The sequence below is a fragment of the Cygnus olor genome, chromosome 6, assembly GCF_009769625.2.
Source record: "Cygnus olor isolate bCygOlo1 chromosome 6, bCygOlo1.pri.v2, whole genome shotgun sequence".
Lineage (NCBI taxonomy): Eukaryota > Metazoa > Chordata > Aves > Anseriformes > Anatidae > Cygnus > Cygnus olor.
This window is the reverse complement of record NC_049174.1, coordinates 11,656,822-11,678,206: the sequence shown is the minus strand read 5'-3', so window position 1 is coordinate 11,678,206 and position 21,385 is coordinate 11,656,822. Positions and strand designations below refer to the sequence as shown.

General features: G+C 45.6%; 1 protein-coding gene across 2 annotated transcripts in view; it reads right to left on the bottom strand.

Moving 5' to 3' along the window:
- The window catches only part of COL6A2 (collagen type VI alpha 2 chain), a 29,369-nt gene extending 16,716 nt beyond the window's left edge, over positions 1-12,653 (bottom strand). The window contains exons 1-14 of one of the 2 annotated variants that reach the window (XM_040560826.1): positions 12,205-12,653; positions 7,212-7,334; positions 5,696-6,294; positions 5,092-5,112; positions 4,325-4,390; positions 3,725-3,778; positions 3,570-3,614; positions 3,056-3,082; positions 2,494-2,520; positions 2,351-2,395; positions 1,319-1,372; positions 901-963; positions 568-630; positions 183-272 (exon numbers count right to left, since the gene is read on the bottom strand). In XM_040560826.1, the coding sequence (XP_040416760.1) occupies positions 183-272; positions 568-630; positions 901-963; positions 1,319-1,372; positions 2,351-2,395; positions 2,494-2,520; positions 3,056-3,082; positions 3,570-3,614; positions 3,725-3,778; positions 4,325-4,390; positions 5,092-5,112; positions 5,696-6,294; positions 7,212-7,305 (1,248 nt within the window). In that variant the 5' untranslated portion in view covers positions 7,306-7,334; positions 12,205-12,653. The remainder of the gene's footprint in view (positions 1-182; positions 273-567; positions 631-900; positions 964-1,318; positions 1,373-2,350; positions 2,396-2,493; positions 2,521-3,055; positions 3,083-3,569; positions 3,615-3,724; positions 3,779-4,324; positions 4,391-5,091; positions 5,113-5,695; positions 6,295-7,211; positions 7,335-12,204) is intronic. The other variant, XM_040560827.1, reaches the window with a different exon arrangement.
- Between the last annotated feature and the right edge of the window lie 8,732 nt (positions 12,654-21,385).

The window sequence follows — 21,385 nt, the reverse complement described above, 5'->3', positions numbered from 1 at the left end:
ACTTTTGGGATGCAGAAAGCAAGACAGGCAGGCTAAATGAGGTAGTTTTTCAGCCTCATGGCTCAGACATCACAGAAATAGGTTTTTGTTTCCTTTCCCGATGACCTGTCCAGCACTCATTCATGAACCTGGACCAGGTTTCACGGCATACCCACTTTCCAGGGAGCTATTCAGACACTTACAGGCTCTCCTTTGGGTCCAGGGGGTCCCGTTTCACCTTTTCTTCCTTTGATTCCAGCAGGTCCTTGAGCTCCAGGGTTGCCTGGAATTCCCTGGAAGAAGAAAAAGAAATAGGATTTGTCAGAAGAGAGGTCAAGGTGCACACCATAGCCTTTCTACCTGGGACAAGATGGGAAGAGGAGCACAGATGCAGAGCTAGAAAGGTAAATCCTTTTAACTCCTTGTGCTTTCCCAGTGCTGGTAGCTAGTTTGCAGAATCATCAGGGTGCACTTGTATTCGGGCCACAGATGTACCATGACCAGCAGCTGCTGCTGCTGCTGTTGCTCCATGCCACACGGAGCAGTCCCTAGGAGGACAGAGGAGACATGAGTGCTGTGTGAACCTACCGGGCTCCCTTTTTCTCCTGGAGGTCCGGGGGGTCCGCTGCGACCAGGCCGACCAGGATCTCCCTGAAACAAGAGAGCAGTGGTCATTGTCTACATTGTTAGCACATTGCTGTGCACTGCTGACATGCACCATTTGGAGCCTAAGGTGCAGGACCAGCAAGGGTCTTCCCTTGGCTCCTGCATCTGGTGATGGGATCCAAAAGCCAAGCAGACAGAACCCATCTACTCCATGAATACTGAAGGATTTAAGAGTAAATACAGGCAGTGGTGTGTAGCTGTTGCCACTGGTGGTCTTTGCCCATACCCTTTGCTGGCCATTCGGAGTACTTGTACCTTTATGCCTTCATCTCCTCTTTCACCTTGGTCTCCTGCATCTCCTGGGTAGCCATCAGGGCCCTAGGGAGAGAAGGGACAAAGAACCATACATACAGTGGCAACAGTGTGCATTTTCTCTGCAGAACAAACCAACTCACTCGTAAAGTCATTCTCTAGAGACTGAAACTCAGTTTTTGCTTGCTGCTAGTGCTGATGAGGGGAGCAGTTGCTCCTCTGTATATGGAGAGGGAAGATTCCAGCTTTCCTGCCCATGGCACAAAAAATGCAGGCCTGGGGATCCCAGACCTGGGATCACATCATGCAACGGGTAGGAAAATGAGGCAGTAACCTCTTGTTAGTCATATCTTTCTGCCTGTGCAACTAAAGCTGGGGCTGCACGCTTGATGTGCTGAATGAAAGAGCAAAGCATCCCTACCTTGTCACCACGGTCTCCCTTGCAGCCTGGTGGTCCAATTCGACCCAGCTTGCCCTGGAGAAATAGCATTCAAAAGAAAAAGACAGAAAAGCTCTAAGTGTCTGCAGGGAAAACACAGCTTTTTCCTGTTAACAGTTACTAATTTTTAACATCACTAGCTGGCCATACCTGTGATCAGTTACAGAATAAATAATAAGAGTATTCCTTAAGCAGGATTGTTGCTGTCTGTCGTGTGCAGAAATAAGTGGAGAAGGAAAAAAGTGTGGGGGCTTTAGAAAGTCCTGAGTGTTGTCCTGGGCTCCCCCTGCAGACGGGTTAAGCTTCTGTCTTACAGCTTCAGCAGGCATGTTAGAAGTGGGAAGAACTGGTATGATCTCACAGATGTACTTGTTGAGGATGTAAGACAAAGTACAGAACAAAACCAATGTGTGCTGGCCTGTGAGCAAAGCCAGCTGAAACTGTATAAATTTAGGCTATCCTGTTCTGGTACATTTGCAGAGCATGCAAATAGGGGGTAGGTCATATCCCTCTGCACTCACCTGAGAGGGGACAGAGGATTTCGGGGATTTTGTTATGAGGTACTTGAATGCGGCTTTAATATTAAGAACAAACATTAGCTCAGAGAGAAAATTTCACATTCTTTGAGGAACTGCCTTGAAAACCAAATTTCTGCAAACATTTCTGTGCAAATGTCCTGTAGGGGTCACTAACACTCAAGATGAGCTATCTACACCCAGATCATCCTGCAGCTGGAGGGCATCCTGGGTTATATATCAAGTTCCTGCAAAGAGCTTTCTAAGGGATAGCACTTCTGTGACCTGAATGAATGCACCTCCAGCTAGCTCAAATATTTCTACAGGACATGCAGAATAACGTGCAAATAAGTTTTTAGAAACCTCAGTCAGACTGGGATGGAAGGAGCCAAAAACCAAGTGGGGGGGGTGAGAGAAAGGGAACAACCTGTGGGGACAAAGGAACGTAAACAAATAAAACAACAGCAGTGATGTTACAGGGTGCACTCCATGCTGTTACCTTCTGTCCATCGGTGCCGTTCCTGCCTGCCAAACCAGCTGCTCCCTAGGATCAGGGGGAGAAAAGAGGGATCAGTGATCTGTTGACACACTCAAGGGTTTGTAGTTGGAACAACATGCAAGTTAGAAAAGGTGTTCTCTTACCCTCCGTCCATCAGATCCAATCTCACCCTAGGGACAGAAGAGGACAGGAGTCAGCCACGCTCGCTCACCACACCGGCCTGTGCTCAGACAAGCCTTCCTTCCCTCCTTCAGGTGCACAAAGATTCTCAGGCAGCATTTTCTGCAAATGACTCTGCAACCTCGTCTCTTCCTGGCCTCCCAGAAGTGGAAGCCAGGACCCCTTTCTCTAGGGAGCTCCTCCCCTCAGTCTCCAGACCCTCTTCTTGTGCCAAGTGCTGTACTTCCCTGACTTCACAAGGAGAAGAGAGGTCTGCACCAGCTCAGGATCAACCTGTGCCTGAGCGAGGAATCACTGGGTGCAGTTGCTCCTTCCACGCTGGAAGCAGGCTACCCCACTTCCCAAGCAGATGGTTTAGCATCAGCATGTCACAGGACTCTGAGCGGTGCCTGAAATCCCTCCCTGTTTCTTCAGTTACATACAATGGAGGTAGTTGTTCCCGCCATCACAGCTAAACTCTCCCTCTTTGCAGAAAAATGGTGCCCCCCAGTGCCCAGACATACCATGCAGGCTCTTCTTTCTCACCTTTTCTCCTTTCAGCCCTGGAACACCCTGGAGCAAGATAAAAAGGGAAGAGGGAAGATGCTTTGTTTAGTGCCTGCGATGAGCAGGAGCAAAGGCAGCAGGGCTGGTAGGCATGCTGGGCATCTCGGGTGGGAACGGGCAGGTGGAAGAGAGGAGCAGAGCTCTCTGCGCCAGCCCAGACTGACAGGTGCCTACTGACAGGCAGCAGAAGGATCCCAGTGCTGTTGATGCTCTCCGGGGGGAAAGTCTAGCAATAATTCCTAAAGTCACATCAAATGCCAGAAGTAAAGCAGACAGATTTACAGAACCCCTTAAAGAAGGCCACAGTGGCATTCAAGTGCACAACTCAGGGACTGGTTGGTGGGTGTTTTCTGCTTTCCCCAGTACAGGGGAATGCTGGGGAGTGACATAAAGGGAAGCAATGCTGAGCAGTGGGAAATTAGCCTGACTCACCCCCTGCTTTACCAAGAATACAATGAAGGCAAACCTCTCGGCTTCTGGCTATGATTCTTACCTTGGGACCAGGGTATCCAATTGGACCTTCAATACCTGGGTCACCCTTAAGGAAAGAAGACACCAAGTGTTACCTCAAGCAAGGCACAAATGCAACCCCAGCTGGCACCAGGACTGCGCTCCTTACTGCGACAGAGGGGTAGTTTTACAACTCACCTGCTGTCCCTTCATACCAGGGGAGCCTGGTTCACCCATGCTCCCCTTTGCACCCTAAGGGAAAAAACAAACAACAGGTTAGGACTTGGTGATGACTGGGAGAAAAAGTCAATTTCTGGTAGCATCAGGCTCCTGCAGAACTTGGGGCAGCTGTATGGGGATGGGAACACACAGCCTGGCTCCACAGAGCTTGGAGCTCTGTTGGGTTGTGGGTAGAGTGAGACCCTGCATACAAGAGGGTTCTGCTGTGGGCAGTGGGAGAACCGGAAACAACTTCTGCCTTGCTCTTCTTGTCCCTGCACAGCTTCTCAGGTGCTGAAGGTCCTTGCCTGACAGCTGATGCTCAGATGTCTCTTTGCACACATTGGTCCCTTGGCCTTGGCATGGACATGAGGAGACAATGGTGATGGGTGTGTGCTCCTTTCAGCACGGCCCTGCAGTCTCCCAGGGCCAAGTCAGATGCTGGGCAACTATTTCCCATGTGGGAGCTATATCTGAGGCCTGAGACCTGTCCGTGCTCACCAGAGGTGAGATCTAAGGGGCTCTGCAGTGTCTGCAACGTCACCGGTATTATTCTTCCAACGGGTTAGAGTAACCTACCTTCTGCCCTCGGAGTCCCTTGGGACCAGGAGGACCTGCGATCTCCAGGCAGCTCATCTTGTAGCACTGAAATACACCAAATTAAACACGAAGTGTAGCCACCGTGCTGCAACATGCCTTCTGCTGCACGTTCTCAGCCAGCCTCCACTCAGAGCGTGCACTCTCCACGCCTCTCCCCCTGACTGCAGCAGTAAAAGCTACCACGGGGTCCAGCTGGGTCAGAGCTGAGGCAGCAAAAAGCACACTGAAACATTCTACCCACATGTTAGAAGCTGCCACAAGCACATTCATTACAGATTTGGCTCTGGGTTCAAACTCAAAGAACAGGACTTGCTAAGTGTCAGCCATGGGATCGGGGGCTTGCTCTTCTGGGGCTACCAGGGCACATGCATGCCCTTGGGAGCACCACTCTGCACACTCCTCTCCTGTCCACATGGCTGGGCAGGAACTCTAGTTTGCAGAACACCTATAAAACATGCCTTCAAATACAACATAATGAAATGAGTCTCTTCAATAGACTTGTATTCATTGCCATGAGGGAAATCACAGGTGAGGGAAAGGTAGAAAGTGAACAGTCCAGCATGCTGTTTCAACTACTGGGTAAAGGGCTGGGTGCCCATGCTCCACACCAGTCCCCAAGTGGGCAGAGCCCCATTCCATGCAGCTCAGTGCAAAACCAGGCCCACTCATTTGGGGTACAAGCTGATCTTTGTTAGCAAGCAAGGCAACTAAAACTATGAAATGGAATGCAGATGCTGCTCACTCACCTCAGCATAGGCTTCATGTTTCTGTAAAGGAGAAAACAGGATGAACAGAGTCAGTTAAGGCAGTCAGCTCTGAGAGAACAACTGCATCAAACCCTTGGCAATGCGTGTGATGGTTGATGGTACGGGAAAGGAGGTGATTACAGTCCTATAGCTTTAAACATATCCTGAGCAGAGTCCCCCATTGATAGTGCCTCACAAATGTGCCCCAGGGACCACTCCAGCAGTGGGCAGGAGGCTCAGGGAGCCTCACAGGTCCCAGTGCTGCCCCTTCCTCCATGTGCCCCCAGGTGGGGCATGGGTCTGGCTTGAGCAGCAGCCAGGACTTGGATGGATCCTGCCTAGGGGAACAGAGACAAAACAAGTGGCCCTGGTTAGGCACCTAGCCAGAGAAAACATATATGCTCAAGACCCCATTTGACCCCTTGGTGTTGAAAGGACATAAAAAAAAGGAAGAGAAGCAAAATGATTTTCCTTGGTGGAGGAGCTCTCTAGAGCCTCACCATGAGTTGACCCACCCCACCGATGCCTCCATCCTTGTCACCCCTCTCTGGTGGATCCCCCATTACATTCTACTCCTGGGGCAGCACAAGTCAGTGTCCCTCACCATCGCTTTGATTATCCTCTCAATAGTGTTCTCATCGATGTTCAGGGCGTTTTTCTGTGTGATGCTGTAGTTGCTGCGGTACAGGTCGTGCGGCGGGCTGGCAATCTCCCGAAGTCCCTGCTCATAGACATTCTCACTGGGGGCCACGACGAAGAGCTTGATCCCCATGTCTCGCGCCCTCTCAGCTTGCATCTTCATTCCCCCACAGGGACTGCCAGTGACGTGGCCATCAGTGATGACTACCGCAAACTTCACATCACGGGCCGTCTGGCTCTGGAACTGCTGTGTCATGTTGGAGATAGCACAGTCCGTGAAGGTGCCCCGGCCAAGGTACTGAATAGCACGCAGCTTGGTGAGGTATATGTCTTTGCTTCTTGTTAAAGGGCTGTAAATTTCCACCACATCTGAGTAATGAAGTCCTCCAAACATCCAAGTGATGGAGACTTGGTTCTGGTAGACCTCATTCTCCAGTTTTTCAATGAACTGAGGGATGAACTGCTTTATTTGATCCACAAGGCTCTGGATTGGCACAGTCTGCAGAGCAATACTCTCTGAGGTGTCAATGATGAAGTACACACTGATGGGGCAGTCCGTCTTTTCTGCATGGAGACAATTTTTCAGAATTTGTCACAGCAGTTTATGCAATGCTGCACCCCCTTCATTATTCCCCAGAAAGCTGGACCAAGGAGATTAGAGCAAACAGAGTTGTGAAGAGATCAAACAACAGCACAAGGCATGAGGTTCAGCTTCCTCCAAGGGTGTTGCAACTCTAATCAGGAGTTATTTCTACCTAGACTGGAGGAAATGAGGACACTGAGGACTAAATGCCAGTTTTGAACTAAGAAGAGCAGGGACACGACTTTTGCTCTCCTGGACTATAGATGAATGCCCTGCCCGCTAAGTTGCTGGTTGCACTCTCTGGTTTAAAAACATTTTCAAAAGGATTATAGTGAGACATATAAGTGAGATACGGGAAAAAGCAGAAGTCCCATCTACCACTACCAGTATCTGTGTTCAGGTCAGAAGACCCCAATGTGAAGGACTTCAGATCTGCTCATTACTGAATCAATCTTGAAAACACTGTCTTTCTTTTTTTTTTTTGGTAAATGTCTGTCTGGATGCCTAAATCATCTCTTCCACATTGCAGCTAGGAAGTGCTGAAATTGTAAAATTCAAAATGGGCTGTTTTCTGACATTAGAAATGTATCTGAGTTCTGAAGACTCATTGGTATTTAGCACTGCATCAGCTGGGAGAAGCCACCACTGGCAGAGCTCAGCTCTTCTACTTCTCTGCACTGCACTCAAGATCAGAAATGGGAGTTTCAGTGCAGGACAGTGTTCCCTACAGAAAGACAGATGACAGCTCCAGGGTGCTGCCCAGGAGTGCAAAAGGGGCAGGAGAAGTATAACGTGCCAATGTCAACTCCTTGTGAGCAGGCTCTACAGCTGAGCATGGCCGTTGCTTTAAGATTGCTGCCTACAAAGGAGATGGACACCCAAATTATTCAGTTAATACCTGTACAGGAGGCAACAGGCTCCTCATCCAACTGAGCATGGAGAGAAACTAGAGTCAAACAAAGAAGAGTGGAAAAAAAGGCTTGTCGGAACATCTCAGCAGTTCCTCTGGGTGTTTAGATGCCTGCAGGAAAACACAAGTTACATGTTAAAGACAATATACCAACTCCTAGCTCTGACAGTAAAACATAAAGCCAGACAATGCTTCTTGTTAATTCTGTGTGAAAAATATGACCTCTCTACCACTGTGATGCATCACTGGGCCCCTTACTGTAGATTTTTTTTAGACTTGAAAGCTAAGCAACTCAAATATTTCCTGGTGCAAACAGTGCAAATGATTTAGAAATGCTTGACTTTCTCTGTCTAAGGGAAAAGATCAGGTGGTGAAACTGCGGATAGTGTGTTGGGATCTTCTGATTTCACAGTTCCTATCAGCTTCCTGTGATCACGCAGATCCTGTCACCCTAGGCCCCTAGGGTGTAAGCATCCACACTTCCTTCACCTGTTCAGCCAGACCACAAGTGAAGGCATGCAGCAGGTCCTTTCCACTTCCAACTTGTCATGTGAGTGTGGTGATGCCTGCATATACCAAAAGGGTACAAAATCCCTTGCTTTGAACCCACGGACAAGGGAGTGAATAAGCAAACATTAGAAGGAAAACACAGCTTCAGCATTCAACACATCACTGGGCCTCTGATGTCCAACTGCACACGGGAAAAGGTTTTTTTGTAGGGTTACAATAACCTAAGCAGCAGAAAAGTTGGAGATCTAGTCTGAAAAGTTCTTGGGAATGTATACAGGTGTTCAGAGGAGCCAAGGGTTTGAAACGATATTCACAGAGAAAATCCAAGTGAAAGTTACCGACAGTAAGGAACATGGAGGAACAGTCAATGCTCAGTTTTATGTCTAGAGGACAATTGTACTAATTAGCATGTCAGCTTCACAGTACACAGACCAGGAACTGCAATACTTACTTTTCTGCTTGGTGGTCAACCCAACACCAGACAAAAAGGTCTATGTGTGACCTCCATTATGAAAAGAAGGCCTCAGTCCAGTCCAGAAAGAAATCTTCTTCCTTACAAGTTTTTTTTTTTTTTTTTTTTTTTTCTGGGTGTAGCTCTTTGGAAAAGTCCAAGGCTTGAATAGCCCCCCAGGGCATTCATCCTCCCTGAGTGGAGCTGTGCTGACAGTTCAGGCAAGGTTACGGAGGGCAAGTTAGCAATGCAGCTTCGCTGCTTAGTTGCATGGAAAACAGCATTACCTGATGACTACAGTTAGCTCAGCTCCCCCGGCATTTCCTTAGCTCTCTCCATGAGGCTAGTCAGCAGTTATTCTCTGGTTGGACACACTCCATCCTAGTTTACACTGAAAGCTGCAGCACATCATAGGATTCTGCAAACTCGTTTATGCTGGAAAGACTAGTTACTATCAGTGCCACCAGTATCCTTACAACACAGACAGCCTTCCTCCTTGCTAAGGCTTGTGCTAAGGCTTATGCTAACAAGCCTGCAAGAGCCATTGCTGAGGATGGATTTTAGATCGGGGAAGAAGACACTTCCATGCTCTTTGGAGAGCTCCTGGAGAGGGGACAAGAGGTACAGAGATACAAAAGCTTCAAGGAGTACCAACTTGAGGTGCTTCACAGACTTAGATAAGAAAAACCCTCTGATGGTAAGGGACCTCTCATGTGCCTCCAGCTCAGCATCTAAATGTCTCTGTCAATAATTTTGGCCACGTGTCCTCTTTTCCCTCAAGAGAGGTTACAAAGCTGTTTCCAAAGAGACCCAACTGTGGCCTCATAAAGTCCATGTTTAGGTCAGCGTAGCTTGATTTTCATTTCTCACAGAAGAAGTATTGTAAGGATAAAATACTTTAATGCTAAGGGGGTATTTTAATTAAGATCAAGCTTTCTCTCTCTAACTTTACTACAGGCCTTCCCCATCTTGCTCGTTCCCCACAAAGCAGAGCTTCAGGAGGTCCTGATCTCTTGGAAGACATGACATGCCTTCAGACAGCACCATTTTAGAGCCAGTCTTTAGTGACTGCTCAGGAAGCTGGAGACGACAGCTTTTGGAGAGGCTGTGAGTACTGGAGGCTTTGGCCAAGTGTCTGACTCATGGATCACAGCATCCTGGGTTTAACCACCTCCCTTCCTCCTGCCATGTGTGCGTGGGTGAGAAAGGCTCCTTGCAGAAGAGCTGCTCTCCAGGCAGGACCATGTACCTGGAGGGTGCAGCTAAATTGTGGGGACAACCAGGCCTAACTCTGGCACAGGGCTGCCTGTGCCCACAGCCCTTGGGACTCTGGACTTCATCAATGAAGCACTGTAGCCTTTGCCTCTACACAGAGATGTGAGGCAGAAAAACTGTAGCTCAAAACACCAGGCACACTTCACTCCTTTGTCGTCCTGTAGCACACAGTCTCCTTTATTCCGCTCCATTGCACGCAGGCTCATTCTTAGAGATCACAGCCCTTCACCCGCGGCACGCGCTGCCCTGCCCAACACTCGGTGCCTCCAGCCACCCCTGTGGCTCCCCTTCTTGCCTTGCCCATATGAGGGCCAGGCACAGCTAAGCGCAGCTCCCCCAGCAGTGCCAGCTGCTGTGTGTGAGCAGGGGACAGGGGCTGCGGCATGCTCCGTCCTTCCCCACCCAGTGATGCCATCAATGGTGACTGGGAGCATAGGGGGCAAGGCTGCTACAGCCTCTCTCCCCATCTGAGGGGTCTCCAGAACTGGGGTAGGCAATGCTGCTTATTCTGTCCTCCTGAGTGCTATCAGGATGGTTCTACTGCAAATCTCGTAACATTTGACATTTTCCTCAAAGCCCCACCTCCTGTTGTGAAATGCTCAGATGGGAATCTCAGATTTCACATTTTCTGGATGTTGAAGAAAATTTTTGAACATTGAGAAAAAAAATGTTATGCAAATTGGGAGCTCCTTATGTCTGAATACTTGGTTCTGGGCATGCTCTTCCTCCTTGACTTCTTTTCTCTCTCTGTCAGAGTAGGACCACGACATTGTAGGAGCACGTCCTTACAAGGATTTCTCTTGAAATCTTCTTCTGACAGTATTTGTATTGTTAAGTGATGCACCACTTTCCCCAAGAGAAAGAAAAACACTGGGAATCTTAAGCAATGGTTTGGGGTCATCTGAACAGATTTTGAGGGCATTAGGCTGTGCTGCACCATCCTCCCTGCATTAGGGGCTGTGCTCCTACCTGTTACCTCAGGTGCTCAGCAGAAACAAACAAGGCCTTTGCTGCTCCCACATTCAGACCCCAGGAGATGTGGCTGATACCAGATCATTGCAAAAATATATGGAGTTATTTAGATAAAGCCCTGCAAGAATTGTGGTTTTGCATGAGGTCCTGAGTTCTCTACTTGTGGATTCCTCTTCTGACCCTGAATAACTGAATCAAACGCAACATTATGGCAAACAAATGACTTGTAATGACTTTTGAGTGTGCAAATTACTTTTCGCTTAGTTGCATGCCCACAGCAGATTATCAGACAGATCAGATTTTAATGCTCTATAAAGGCCATCTCATGTGTCTGGCAGATCCACAGTCTGTCTTCTACACATTAAAATTTCTGAATTTCCTCTTGGTGCATGGTGTATTTCTCCTTCAAAACCACAACACCTATTATAGCTGAGCAAATTTTACCCATATTTACATGAATTTTATTGCTCCACTCTCTAAGCTAACTCTGTCTGTCTGCAAGGAGATGGTTTATGGACACAAAAAGTGTTTTTCTCTCAAGAAAGGAAGAATTGTATTAATTATGTCATATGCAGAATTAAGTTTGAAACTGAACTTCTGCTTCAGTCCCAATTTCTTTCATGGCCATGACCAGTGGGCAGTGTCCGTGGTGTTATCCATATGCGCAATGTGCAGGCAGCGTTTTGCTCCTCTTGGATGTTTGCTAAGTAAAATAAAACCAGAAGAAATGCGTCTCATTTGGAATAAACGCATTTGTCACAGTATCCACTCAAATGAGTCCCACAGTTTCAGTGTCTGGTCTGCCATCCACTAGGAAGATCTCCCCACAGCTGCAGGTAGTCTAAGCTCTTTTACAGCTCTCTTACTGCAATTACAGCGGGACATATACAAGAGAAAGCAAGCAGAGAGAAGGCCATCGCCATAGGAAGGCTGGGAGGAGGCAGCCTCCACCCGGGTGTAAGAGCAGGCTCCTCTGCAGGACCGTCTTGGTGATTGCAGCCGCACCCGCAGCCACAACTGAACCGCTGGAGCTCCAGCTCTTGCGACCAGAACTGAGCACACACCTCAATTTACAGTGCTTGTGCAGACCCCCGACACCACAAACAGCCCCTTACGTAGCAGACCCAGGAAGCAAGCGCAACAACCTCGCACACTCCAACTAGCTTGGGAGTAACTAATGTTCTCCTTCAGAACAGAGAGGAGCTTGTGCTGATGAAAACCACCATAACCGGGAGACACAGATCACAGGTTAGTCTAATCTGCAATCTGTATCTTTGTTTCCGAATATCCAAAAATCAAGGAGGAGTCATATCCCAGATCAGTTGCTCTGCTTCACAGCTGCAGAAAAATACCATGCCACTACCACTGCAATCACTTCACTCAGTTGTAGTTGGTGATTTCAACTAAATTGTCCCAGGGAAAAAAAAACAGTTCTACAGGTTCCCATAGAGGGATTTTCTAGACCTCTGGCCCTGGCAGCTGAGAGTCTGTGGCTTACAAGACCTGTACCTCGAATAAACTCCTGAACTTGGAAGAGTGCCCGAGATATCCAAAAGTTGAAAGCCACATGGAAATAAGTATTGTTTTACAGCAGGTACTGTCTGAACACAATGTGCCTGAAAAATTAGTAGCTTGTTGGAGAGTCCCTGGGCAGCAGCAATTGCTGTGCAACCCAAAAGGGCATGGGGTGGGATTTCAGAAGCTCCAGTTTGCAGCTGGAAAACTGTCAGTAGCCATGCAAACGCTATAAAAGGAGAGGAAAATCCTGCCTACCTGGAAAACGGGTTCATCAAAATTTCTCCAAAAAGCCTCAGAAGTGACAGGAAAAAGACTCCGCGGAACTGCTTGTATCAAGAAGGCTTCTGCATCCCTGGTGGGGAGGGTTTGCTCCCTGGTTTTGGGTGCCCAGGGTGTGTATGGTGAGGGGAGCAGAGAGGAGCAGCTGGGAGCAGCTGAGCCTCCTCCAGCCGAGTTCCTCTATTCCCTCTCAGGCAGGAAACTGCCCTCTATATTCCTCCGCCTTCTAAACTGTGTCAGGCAGCCCCTCGTTTGCAGTAGCTTCAGATATCCACAGAGAGTCACTGTGGGTCTACCAACACCCCAGGACGGTCTCCTCCACCAATCTGCTGCTGGGGTGGGGTGAGGCCGTTTATGTTTGGAGCTGAAGGAATTTTTTAAAACAAGCTGGAAGAGTCTCATTTTTCCATGATGAGAGTCCCCTTTTCGTGGCTGGCATTGCTGCCCCACATACTTATACCATCAAATAGTGTTCCTCTTTTTTTCCCCTTCCTCCTCCTATTCCCATCCTAGTAATGTGTCCTGAGTGGAAAAAATAAAACAAGAACATTTCAAAAAAGAGTAACTTGCATCTTACCCTTTGCAAATAGCCAAGACTTACTTAGAGACATCCAAGTCTCCAAGTCTGCGTATTGCTTCTTTCTATTCATTCTTTTTTTTTTTTTTTTTTAATTTCACAAGTAATTTTTTTAGCTCTTCTAAATGAAAGATGGGGGAAATATCCAAAGAAAACAGGGAGAACAGTAAGGACTTCAAGGAACATGGCACATTATCCTCTGAACTATGACTTTCTGTCTTCAAACTTCAAGCAACATGAACCCACAATGGTGAAACCAAAGCTAACTCTCATTTAACTCTTCTCCTATGTAGTGACAGAAGTGAAAGACTTGTCTCAGGAGATCTCAGAGTAAGCTGCTAATCCACTAGTCCTGATCCACAGGAGCAAGGCAACTTGATTGTGTTTGTGAAAAATATCTGAACAGTCAATTGAAAATAATAAACCTGATTCAGTATAGCTGCTTGTGCTTATAAAGGTACATTTCTGGAGTATCTTCTGTGTCAGCATCTTTATCAGGAAGACTCAAGCAATGCCTATAGGAACCACAGTCATAAGCGAGAATTTTGCATTCTACTTTCCCTATTTGTCTCCAAGTACCTTGACAAAAGCAGGAATCATTCTGGAACAAAGGGACACTGAAGAATAAGCTTACCTGAGAAAAAAGACATTTCTTACAGATTCCTTGGAACACCAAAGAAGGATTTCATGGGGCCATCCCATTCCAGGGAGCCTGCTGCAGCTCCAGATTGGAGGGCCAATTTCCCCTTTGAGCATCTTTAGTGAAGAGCAGGGTTCCAGCTTCTGTTAACAGTGGTTAACTGAATAGCACAGGAGGTGTCCAAGCAAAGCATTCACCTTGCAGTAATCCAACACACACTGTGTATCAGGCCATTTCTTTTCCTCATTTTGCTGCTGTGTCCAAGCTCTGTTGTGTCTGCAAGTACCAATCAATGTTACTTCTTATCCACGAAATAATCCTAAGAATTACAGTTAATCCTTCAAATCCTAGAAATATGTCTATTTCTAGGTGTATCTGTCCCTGCAGAAGCTCTTTCTTCAGCAAAAATGCCCAAAGTGTAAATAGGAGGAGGGCTCAGGCCCAGACCTCCATATCTCCCTCTTCTTCCTCACTGACTTGTGGACATTGACTTTTGCGTGTAGTTCCTTGACCAAAGGACCTATTGATTTTTGACTTTCTTTGTACACTTCTTGAACTTTTTAATGTCAAGCCAAAACCTTTTTCTGCAGCTTGACGTGATACACTGCCTTGTTCCCATGAGTATTCTTGTATATCTTACAAAACTGCCTCCTATTGCATCCTTTTCAACAAAAAGGCTAATTTGGGTCTTTCTCATCTACCTAGGTATCCATTTTGATTATTTTTTTTGTAGGAATATTATCTTCACACCTATGGCATGGCTGGCCATATCTGGTCAGTACATGTATTTATGATACGGTGTTCTAACATACAAGAACAATGAAGGTTTAGTATGTCTTGTTTACACAGAAACTGAGAAAAACTAACCTCAAAACAGAACACTTTTTTTTTTCTGGATTTGTTGGGCTTTTTACAATCTTCTTTTATAACTAGCTGCATTAAATGCCCAAGCTCCCAAGCTAGTTCTCTGTCATTGAGTTTTTGTTCATCTGAATGGGATTAGAATGTAGGAAGCACTAGATGAAAAAGGACATGGAGCAGTAACTTTTTGAGACAGTATTGACATTGTTTTTCTTTAATTTTCCTTTTTTGAAGGGGAAATCAAGAAGGGCAAAGACTTTTCTTTCTGTACTCAGTGATCCTCTTTTGTACATAGTGCTTGCTTCTGTATGGACGTCTGTCCAGGTGAAGAATCACTCCCCTTCACTCAGGAGAACCTCATCCACCATCTCTAACTTTTCTGTGGCTCATCTTCCTAATCCTCAAAGATAGTGTCTCAGGATTTTTTATTTTTTATTTTTATATTTTTTTTCTCCTTACAGTGGAATTGCAAATCTCGCGGATATATACATATATATGTGTATATATATATTTTCTTTTCACAGAATACGCATGGATGTGGATTGGTTGCTCATCCCCTATATATCTGACAGATACTATTATTGTTGCTCACAGTGAATGCTGTATACTGAACAGACATTTAGTATTCAAACATATTTAAAATGGAGGGACAGGAAATGTGAGAAGATGAAGACCAGAAAGAGAAGAAAAAAAATGATTGATTTTCTGCTCTCCTCTGTGACTGCACAGAGTTTGAAGTAAAGGAGTCAGTCAGACACAGATGGCTATTTTTTCATTTACATCCCCTTTTATCACCAACCATGGGGCTTGTCGACCCCCATGGCCACACTCCCACACTTAAATATGATACATGTGTATAGTTGTTATTTTCTAAACTGTGTAGCTGCTTATTTTTTTTACATCTGAGTTGTAGCCCCCAGTAAAATGAAAACTTTTAGTTTTAAACCACATACATCTGAAACAACTTTATGTGACTGGTGTGGTTCTCTGGAAAAATAGCTATTGTAGTTCCTTTGTGCCCTGACTGTTTGCAACCCCATCTACCCTTCATGTGTTTCTGAGGTTATATATTGGTCACCAAGAGTCTTGTTTTCTACGTACGTTAAGAAGACCAAAGATGAGTCCAAGATTTTTAAGTTCTTAGTGAAAAAATGAACACTAGTTTTCAAATATTTGTAATTATGCAGTCGATAATCTCAGCATTTTCACTGACTACAAACCAGACAGTGGAATTTATGCCCTTTTATAGCTTCCATTTTCTGAAAATTTTTGTTTCCTAATTCAATTTGTACATGCACAGGTAATGTGTTTGTATGCCTTGCCCAAACAGGTAAAACCTTGCTCTTCTGAGCTTTGGGGTTGTAATTCTGATGTTAGCCTTGCTCTCTTCCTTCATGATCTTAAGTTCCACAGTCTTGTAGACCCTGTAGACAAGGCTGCCTCCAGCCTTCACATCCTCATCCAGTTCTTCCCTGTGTTTGGGTAGCAGGTCCAAAAGAGCATCTTCCCTAGTCAGTTCGTTGACAACCTCCATCCCCAAATTGCCTTTGAACAATTGAAGAAACCTCTTGTAATAGTTATACCCAGCCATGTTGCCCTCCCAGCAGATAATGAGGTGGTTAAATTCAGTCTTGAGTACCTGGGCCTGTGTCTGTAAGGATTCTTCCAGGTTCCTAAAGAAAGCTTCATCCTCCTCTTCTTCTTCTGCAGCAGACACCTTTTACAACATCACCTGTGCATTTACAGGCACTGCTGTGCCTGCTTCATGGCCCAGTCAGCAAAGACCTAACACACTCATGCATCAGTAAAAAGGGTACAAACCTGAGCAACAGCCCCCACTGTTCTTGCTGGTCTTGAATTGTGGTAAAATGAGACACAAAGGACAATCTTTTCAAAGGAAAAGCAAACGTTCATTTGACTCTGTATTCTATCAGCATTTCCTGGGATTTAAGCCATTAAACCAACTGCTCCAGGATGTTTAGAAAGTCATCATGAACACACAAGTGCAATCTGAGGCTTTGCATACTTTTTCCTATTTTAATATTCTGGTGTTATCTTTTAAGTCCCCTATGCTATTGCAATTCTTATTTACTTAACACCCAGTTTTTATACACAGTATTTGTGTGCCCATAAATTTTTGTTTACTAGCACATAAGGAAGTACTGTTTGGAGTTTCTAGAAACTTGTTTTAAACAGCTTTGAGGATTTCCCAACCTACAGCATTATTGAAGCCTTGCCAGGTGCAGACCCAGGTCTGTGACTGTGTATTTTTCCATTAGAGCTCAAGGTCCCCATAGGGTGATGTCCCAGAGACTCTGCATTGTTTGGACAAGGCAGTGCAAAGAGGAGCAGCCAGAATGGGAGGTGTTGGTTCCTCATCTGGTCCTATACTGCACAAGTTCCAGAGGACTTTACAGGAGCCACCTTTAATGCCACCAGCAGCGCATTGATGTGTTCCAGTTTTTGTTATCATCTCCTGCATCAGGATAACATTGACGCGGACTGCCAGCAGGACTGCAGGCCTCGTGTCTAGCTGTGCTCGGGCAGTGTGGGTTTCCAGACCACGTCTAATCGACTTCCTGAAGTGCTTGTTTATGCTTCACTTGTGCAGAGGCCCTTGCTCCAAGTTTTATTTCCCTGCTGCTCAAGATCTCATTTCCTGTGATCAGTTTAAGAAGTCTGGCTCGAAGAAATTGCAGGGCTTCTCCAGAGCTCCTGTGGCGAGTTGTTCTTGCTGCACGTTTTCGTTGAATTTTTGACCATTTTGAAATGGAGACCATGCTTATGAACTTGTTACTACTTTACCTTCAGAGTCAGATGTCAGGCACATTTTCTACAGTCGCCCTTTCTACAGTGTCTTAATGGCTCACCACTTCTGTCTCCTAACAACTCTAACGCCAACCCTAACCCTTAACCTCAACTCCCTAACACCAATGTCACTAATAGTCATGTCTATCTCCACCAAACAGCCAAGCAGGTTTGCAGTGATAGCTCACTGACACAGGCAAGTACCACCTAGGATGACACCTCAAATTTCACAAGCTGGGCAGTCTTCACAGAGACTCTAACCATTAGACAGAGCTTCCAACTATATATTTCTGAAAAACTGTCTCTCCTCGCAACTGTGCAATAGGTGGAAAAGTCAGGCAGTTTGGGAATACCCCTGTGCAAAGGCACCTATGGACTATGGAAATATTCCCATTCAACCTTCCTCTCTGTTGTGTGGCATTGAGCTCAGCCATTTCAGTACCAGCTTAAGAGCAGGTGGCCACAGCTCTCCCAGAGATGTCACACAGCAGCAACACACAGTGATAGGTGAGTCCAGCCGTCCAAGGGGTGTGTGGGCAGAGAGCAGAGGCTGCAGAGAGCAAGACCGAAGCCCTTTCTCCCAGAACATTTTCCCTTTTACCACTTTCACAACCCATGCTTTTTGACATCTCTTGCAGAGCATTTTTCCATTAAGCCAGTCAAGACCTTTGAGTCCCAAGGCTTGCCAAATCAGTGGGAAGAACCTCTGCACAGTGAGGCAATTGCATTCCAGCTTCCTGGCGAGGCAGGACCCCAAGAAGCAGCTAATGCCACTGCGACCTGCAGTACACGCTGGGTAATCCTGAACTATCGTTATGTAGCTTTCAGACAAGCTTTAGTTTCATAGCCCATGGTAGCGAAAGAGTTAAAACGCACAGTTTGGGTCTTTGGTGCTTCGTGATGAAATACGGCAAGAGCAGAATGACCCAGCTGCATTTGTTTTATTTTCTTGTCACCGGAGAAACAAGAAGGAAAAACTTACAGTGGCGTTTCCATGAAATTAGGAGAAAAGAAGCCACATAGTTTATAGAGGAAACCTCATTCCCCTCCCCAGCCTCTTACCAGTGATGGTTCAAAAAATGTACATTTTTGAACTTAGTCACATCCCGCCCCACCCAAGGTCCTTAGCTCCATGTACAGACACAAGAAAGAGATTTCAGTTTCCTTTTTCTGCCGATGAACTTCTATTTAAACATTTGCTTTTTTTCACTGCTGGAGCCTGGAGGTACTGCCTCCCTATGAAATGACTACTCTGGCTAAGGTTACAAATAAAATATAGACTTTCTCTGTTAGATTTCAGCTAACCGTATGAATAATATTCCCTCAAGACATACTCATTATATTGAACCATAAATCTACTGGGGGACACTGTTCTGCAGTGAGTAATAGGTATAAATAGAAAGGAAAGGAATTAATTAGTGCCTTTGCCTGGGAAAAGAGGGGGCTGAAAGGGTTCAGATAGGAAAAAATAATAAAATAAAAAGGCTTTCCTCTTAATGTGGGGGTACAACAGGGCTGGGAGTAGGCTGGCCCTGGTTGGAGTGACTTCCCTCAGGAGTCTGGTGGCCTGGCAAGGACACATTAGGGCTCAACAATTGAGCTGATTTATTTGAAATGCTAATCTTGTCTTTAATCCCAGCTTTGTTTCTCTGTAACCACACTGTTCTGCTGCCCTCGGGTCTGCAGCGAATGTTTCCAGTATCAACACTTCTATACAGCTGAATCCTTGGGACAGATTATGTGTAATTCCCATTTCAAGGAGACCAGTAAAAAGGAATTAGAAAGGAAATATGCAAAAATCCTCGAAGCCACAAAGGGGATTTATTTATTTATTTATTTATATATTTACTGGCTTTAGGAAACTGAGTCCGGTCCTAAGAGAAAATCTGGACTTCAAGGATGCAACTTGTAATTAAAGACACTCACCAAAAGAAGGTATTAAGTTTGGCTTCTTGAGAATCTCGAATCCTAACAACCCTCCAGAGAACTGAGCGTGGCTGTCCTTGTTTGGGATGCTTCAGCACACAGTGCACTAGCGCAGATGTCAGACTGAGCCCAGCTCAGTACTGAAGGCAGAAGGTAAGGTTTGTCAGCTCCTCCCGAGAGAGCCTTGCCTCCCAGGAGCACAAAGCCTCTGAAAACCCTTCCCTTGATTCTCTCCCCACCTATACATTAATATTCTAATTTTTATCTTAAAGAGGTTAAAGGAAAATATAATCCCCTCCCTTCCAAAAACACAGGAGCTTTTGGATGCAGGCAGAAAGGAGGCCAACAAGGGTTGAGAAGAGGAGCTGACTGGTGCACACATTAGCTGATGGATCCCAGCTGGAACCAGATGTACTGACTGAAACTAAATGAATTTAGAGTCATAGGATCATAGAATTTACTGGATTCCTCTTTTTTACACTTTATATTGTATTCTCTTAAAATTAACAGAAAAAAAAAAAAGAAAAAAAAAAAGAAAGCTGACTTTCACTGGGATTCACTACTGCTATCACAATGGAAGCAAGAAGTGTAGCCAGTGAGAGGCACTTGTCCTCTCTAGCAGGTAAAGTAGGTGTGAAGATTTGCATGTCTTCTGTTGAGGACTGCTATTGCTGCTTCTCTTGCATTGACAGAAACTGACACTTTAAAGCAGTTAGAAAACAGGGAGTGAACCAGAAATCCATGGATCTGTTGTCTTGCCAAAGCCTGACAACAAGCTCTGAGATAACCCACTGTTTGTAGCTATGTCACTAGAGGGACAGAAAACACTGCACAGGTGAACTACAACAACAAGTAAGACTGAACAGTAATCTCTCTGGTGTTTCTGCAGTGGTGAGGAACTATTTCTAGCTACTTACTGACAACATTGCCCCCCAAACCCTCTGGAAGAGTGAGTGAAGTCCTGGAGCAAGGGTTTCCATCAAGACCTCATTCATGACCTGAATGCAAGGCCAAATTTGCCGCAGGAAAAACTACTAATAAAGACAATTTGCAGCTAATTTGTGTCTTGCTAACAGGGTATGTCAGGAGATGTGCCTCCAGCTGGAGCACAGGGAACGAACTGTTCCTCAGCTGTGAAGCTTTTACACTGTTCAACGGCTGCTGCTTCCCACGTATTTGATGTGATTCCAGGGAACCCTCCAGAGCTCCCAACTTCCCAGCCCAGCTCCTCAGGTCACGTACAGCAGAGCAGGGTGCGTGTGCTCTTGGCACAACATGTAACACCTCCTCTTCCCCTACAATACTCCAATTTTCGCTCTAACATAAAACACCAGAGGACCTCATCTCATTTGTAGCTATGGACTGATGATCAAGAAATGCATAACTCTATAATGAAGAGTCCTCTCAGCCAAAGACAACACTGGAATAAGACTCTCTATCATGAGTGAACCTGCTACGACTGACAAGGAAATGACATTTCCACCAAGTGTCGTAAAAATTCAAACAGGAGTTCTATGCACGCAAGAAATATAATACCATTAGATACGTCAGTGTTAAAAAACAAAAACAAAAAAAAAAACCAAACTCTTCTGTGACCTGGTTTCAAGGTCCTCCTACAAAGCAAACCTAATGGGTCGCATTATTAATATGTTACTGAGACAAAACAAGCAAATACCCTGCAGAGCAAGTCAGCAATAGAGAGGTACAGAAGGAGAGCAGTATTGCCACTGTTCCCTTGATTCTTTTTTGACAATACCTTAAACCAGCCCAAGAGATCATGGTCACAAGAAAGTTAAAAGATTTGTGCCGGGGATTTGACATATCCTGTTACCTGTTTAATTGAATGCCCATGTCCTTCATTTGAGCATTAATTTGAACCCAACTTTCAACATCAAACAAGGTAATTTTGATCACCTGCTAACGATAAATAGCATCTTGTGTTTAAACTACTTCTCCTTAAGACTGCCAGCGGAACATAAATGCTTATCTCCAGTCCAAACAGGCTTGAGATTTTCCAGCTTTAGTGTGTGATAAACAAAATTAACACTGGGGAGGTGAAAGTGCAGGCATGCACTCACTTTCTTTGACGTACAGCTCCTCGTCCTCCCGTCTATCCCTCATCCCTCCAGACTCTTACAGCCTCCACCTACAAGGAAAATATAAAGAAAGGAGCAGAAATGAATAAGTAATCTTTCAACATTTGTTTCTTTAAAAATAATCTTCTTGGACGCAGAAAACAGATTTTCGTTTTATATTGCTTTCCTCTGCATTGCTCTGGCAGTCTAAAGGGTCCTGAAAAGGTTGGCCTTACCTCCCTGAGTGCCTTGGTGTGCAGCAGCAAACTA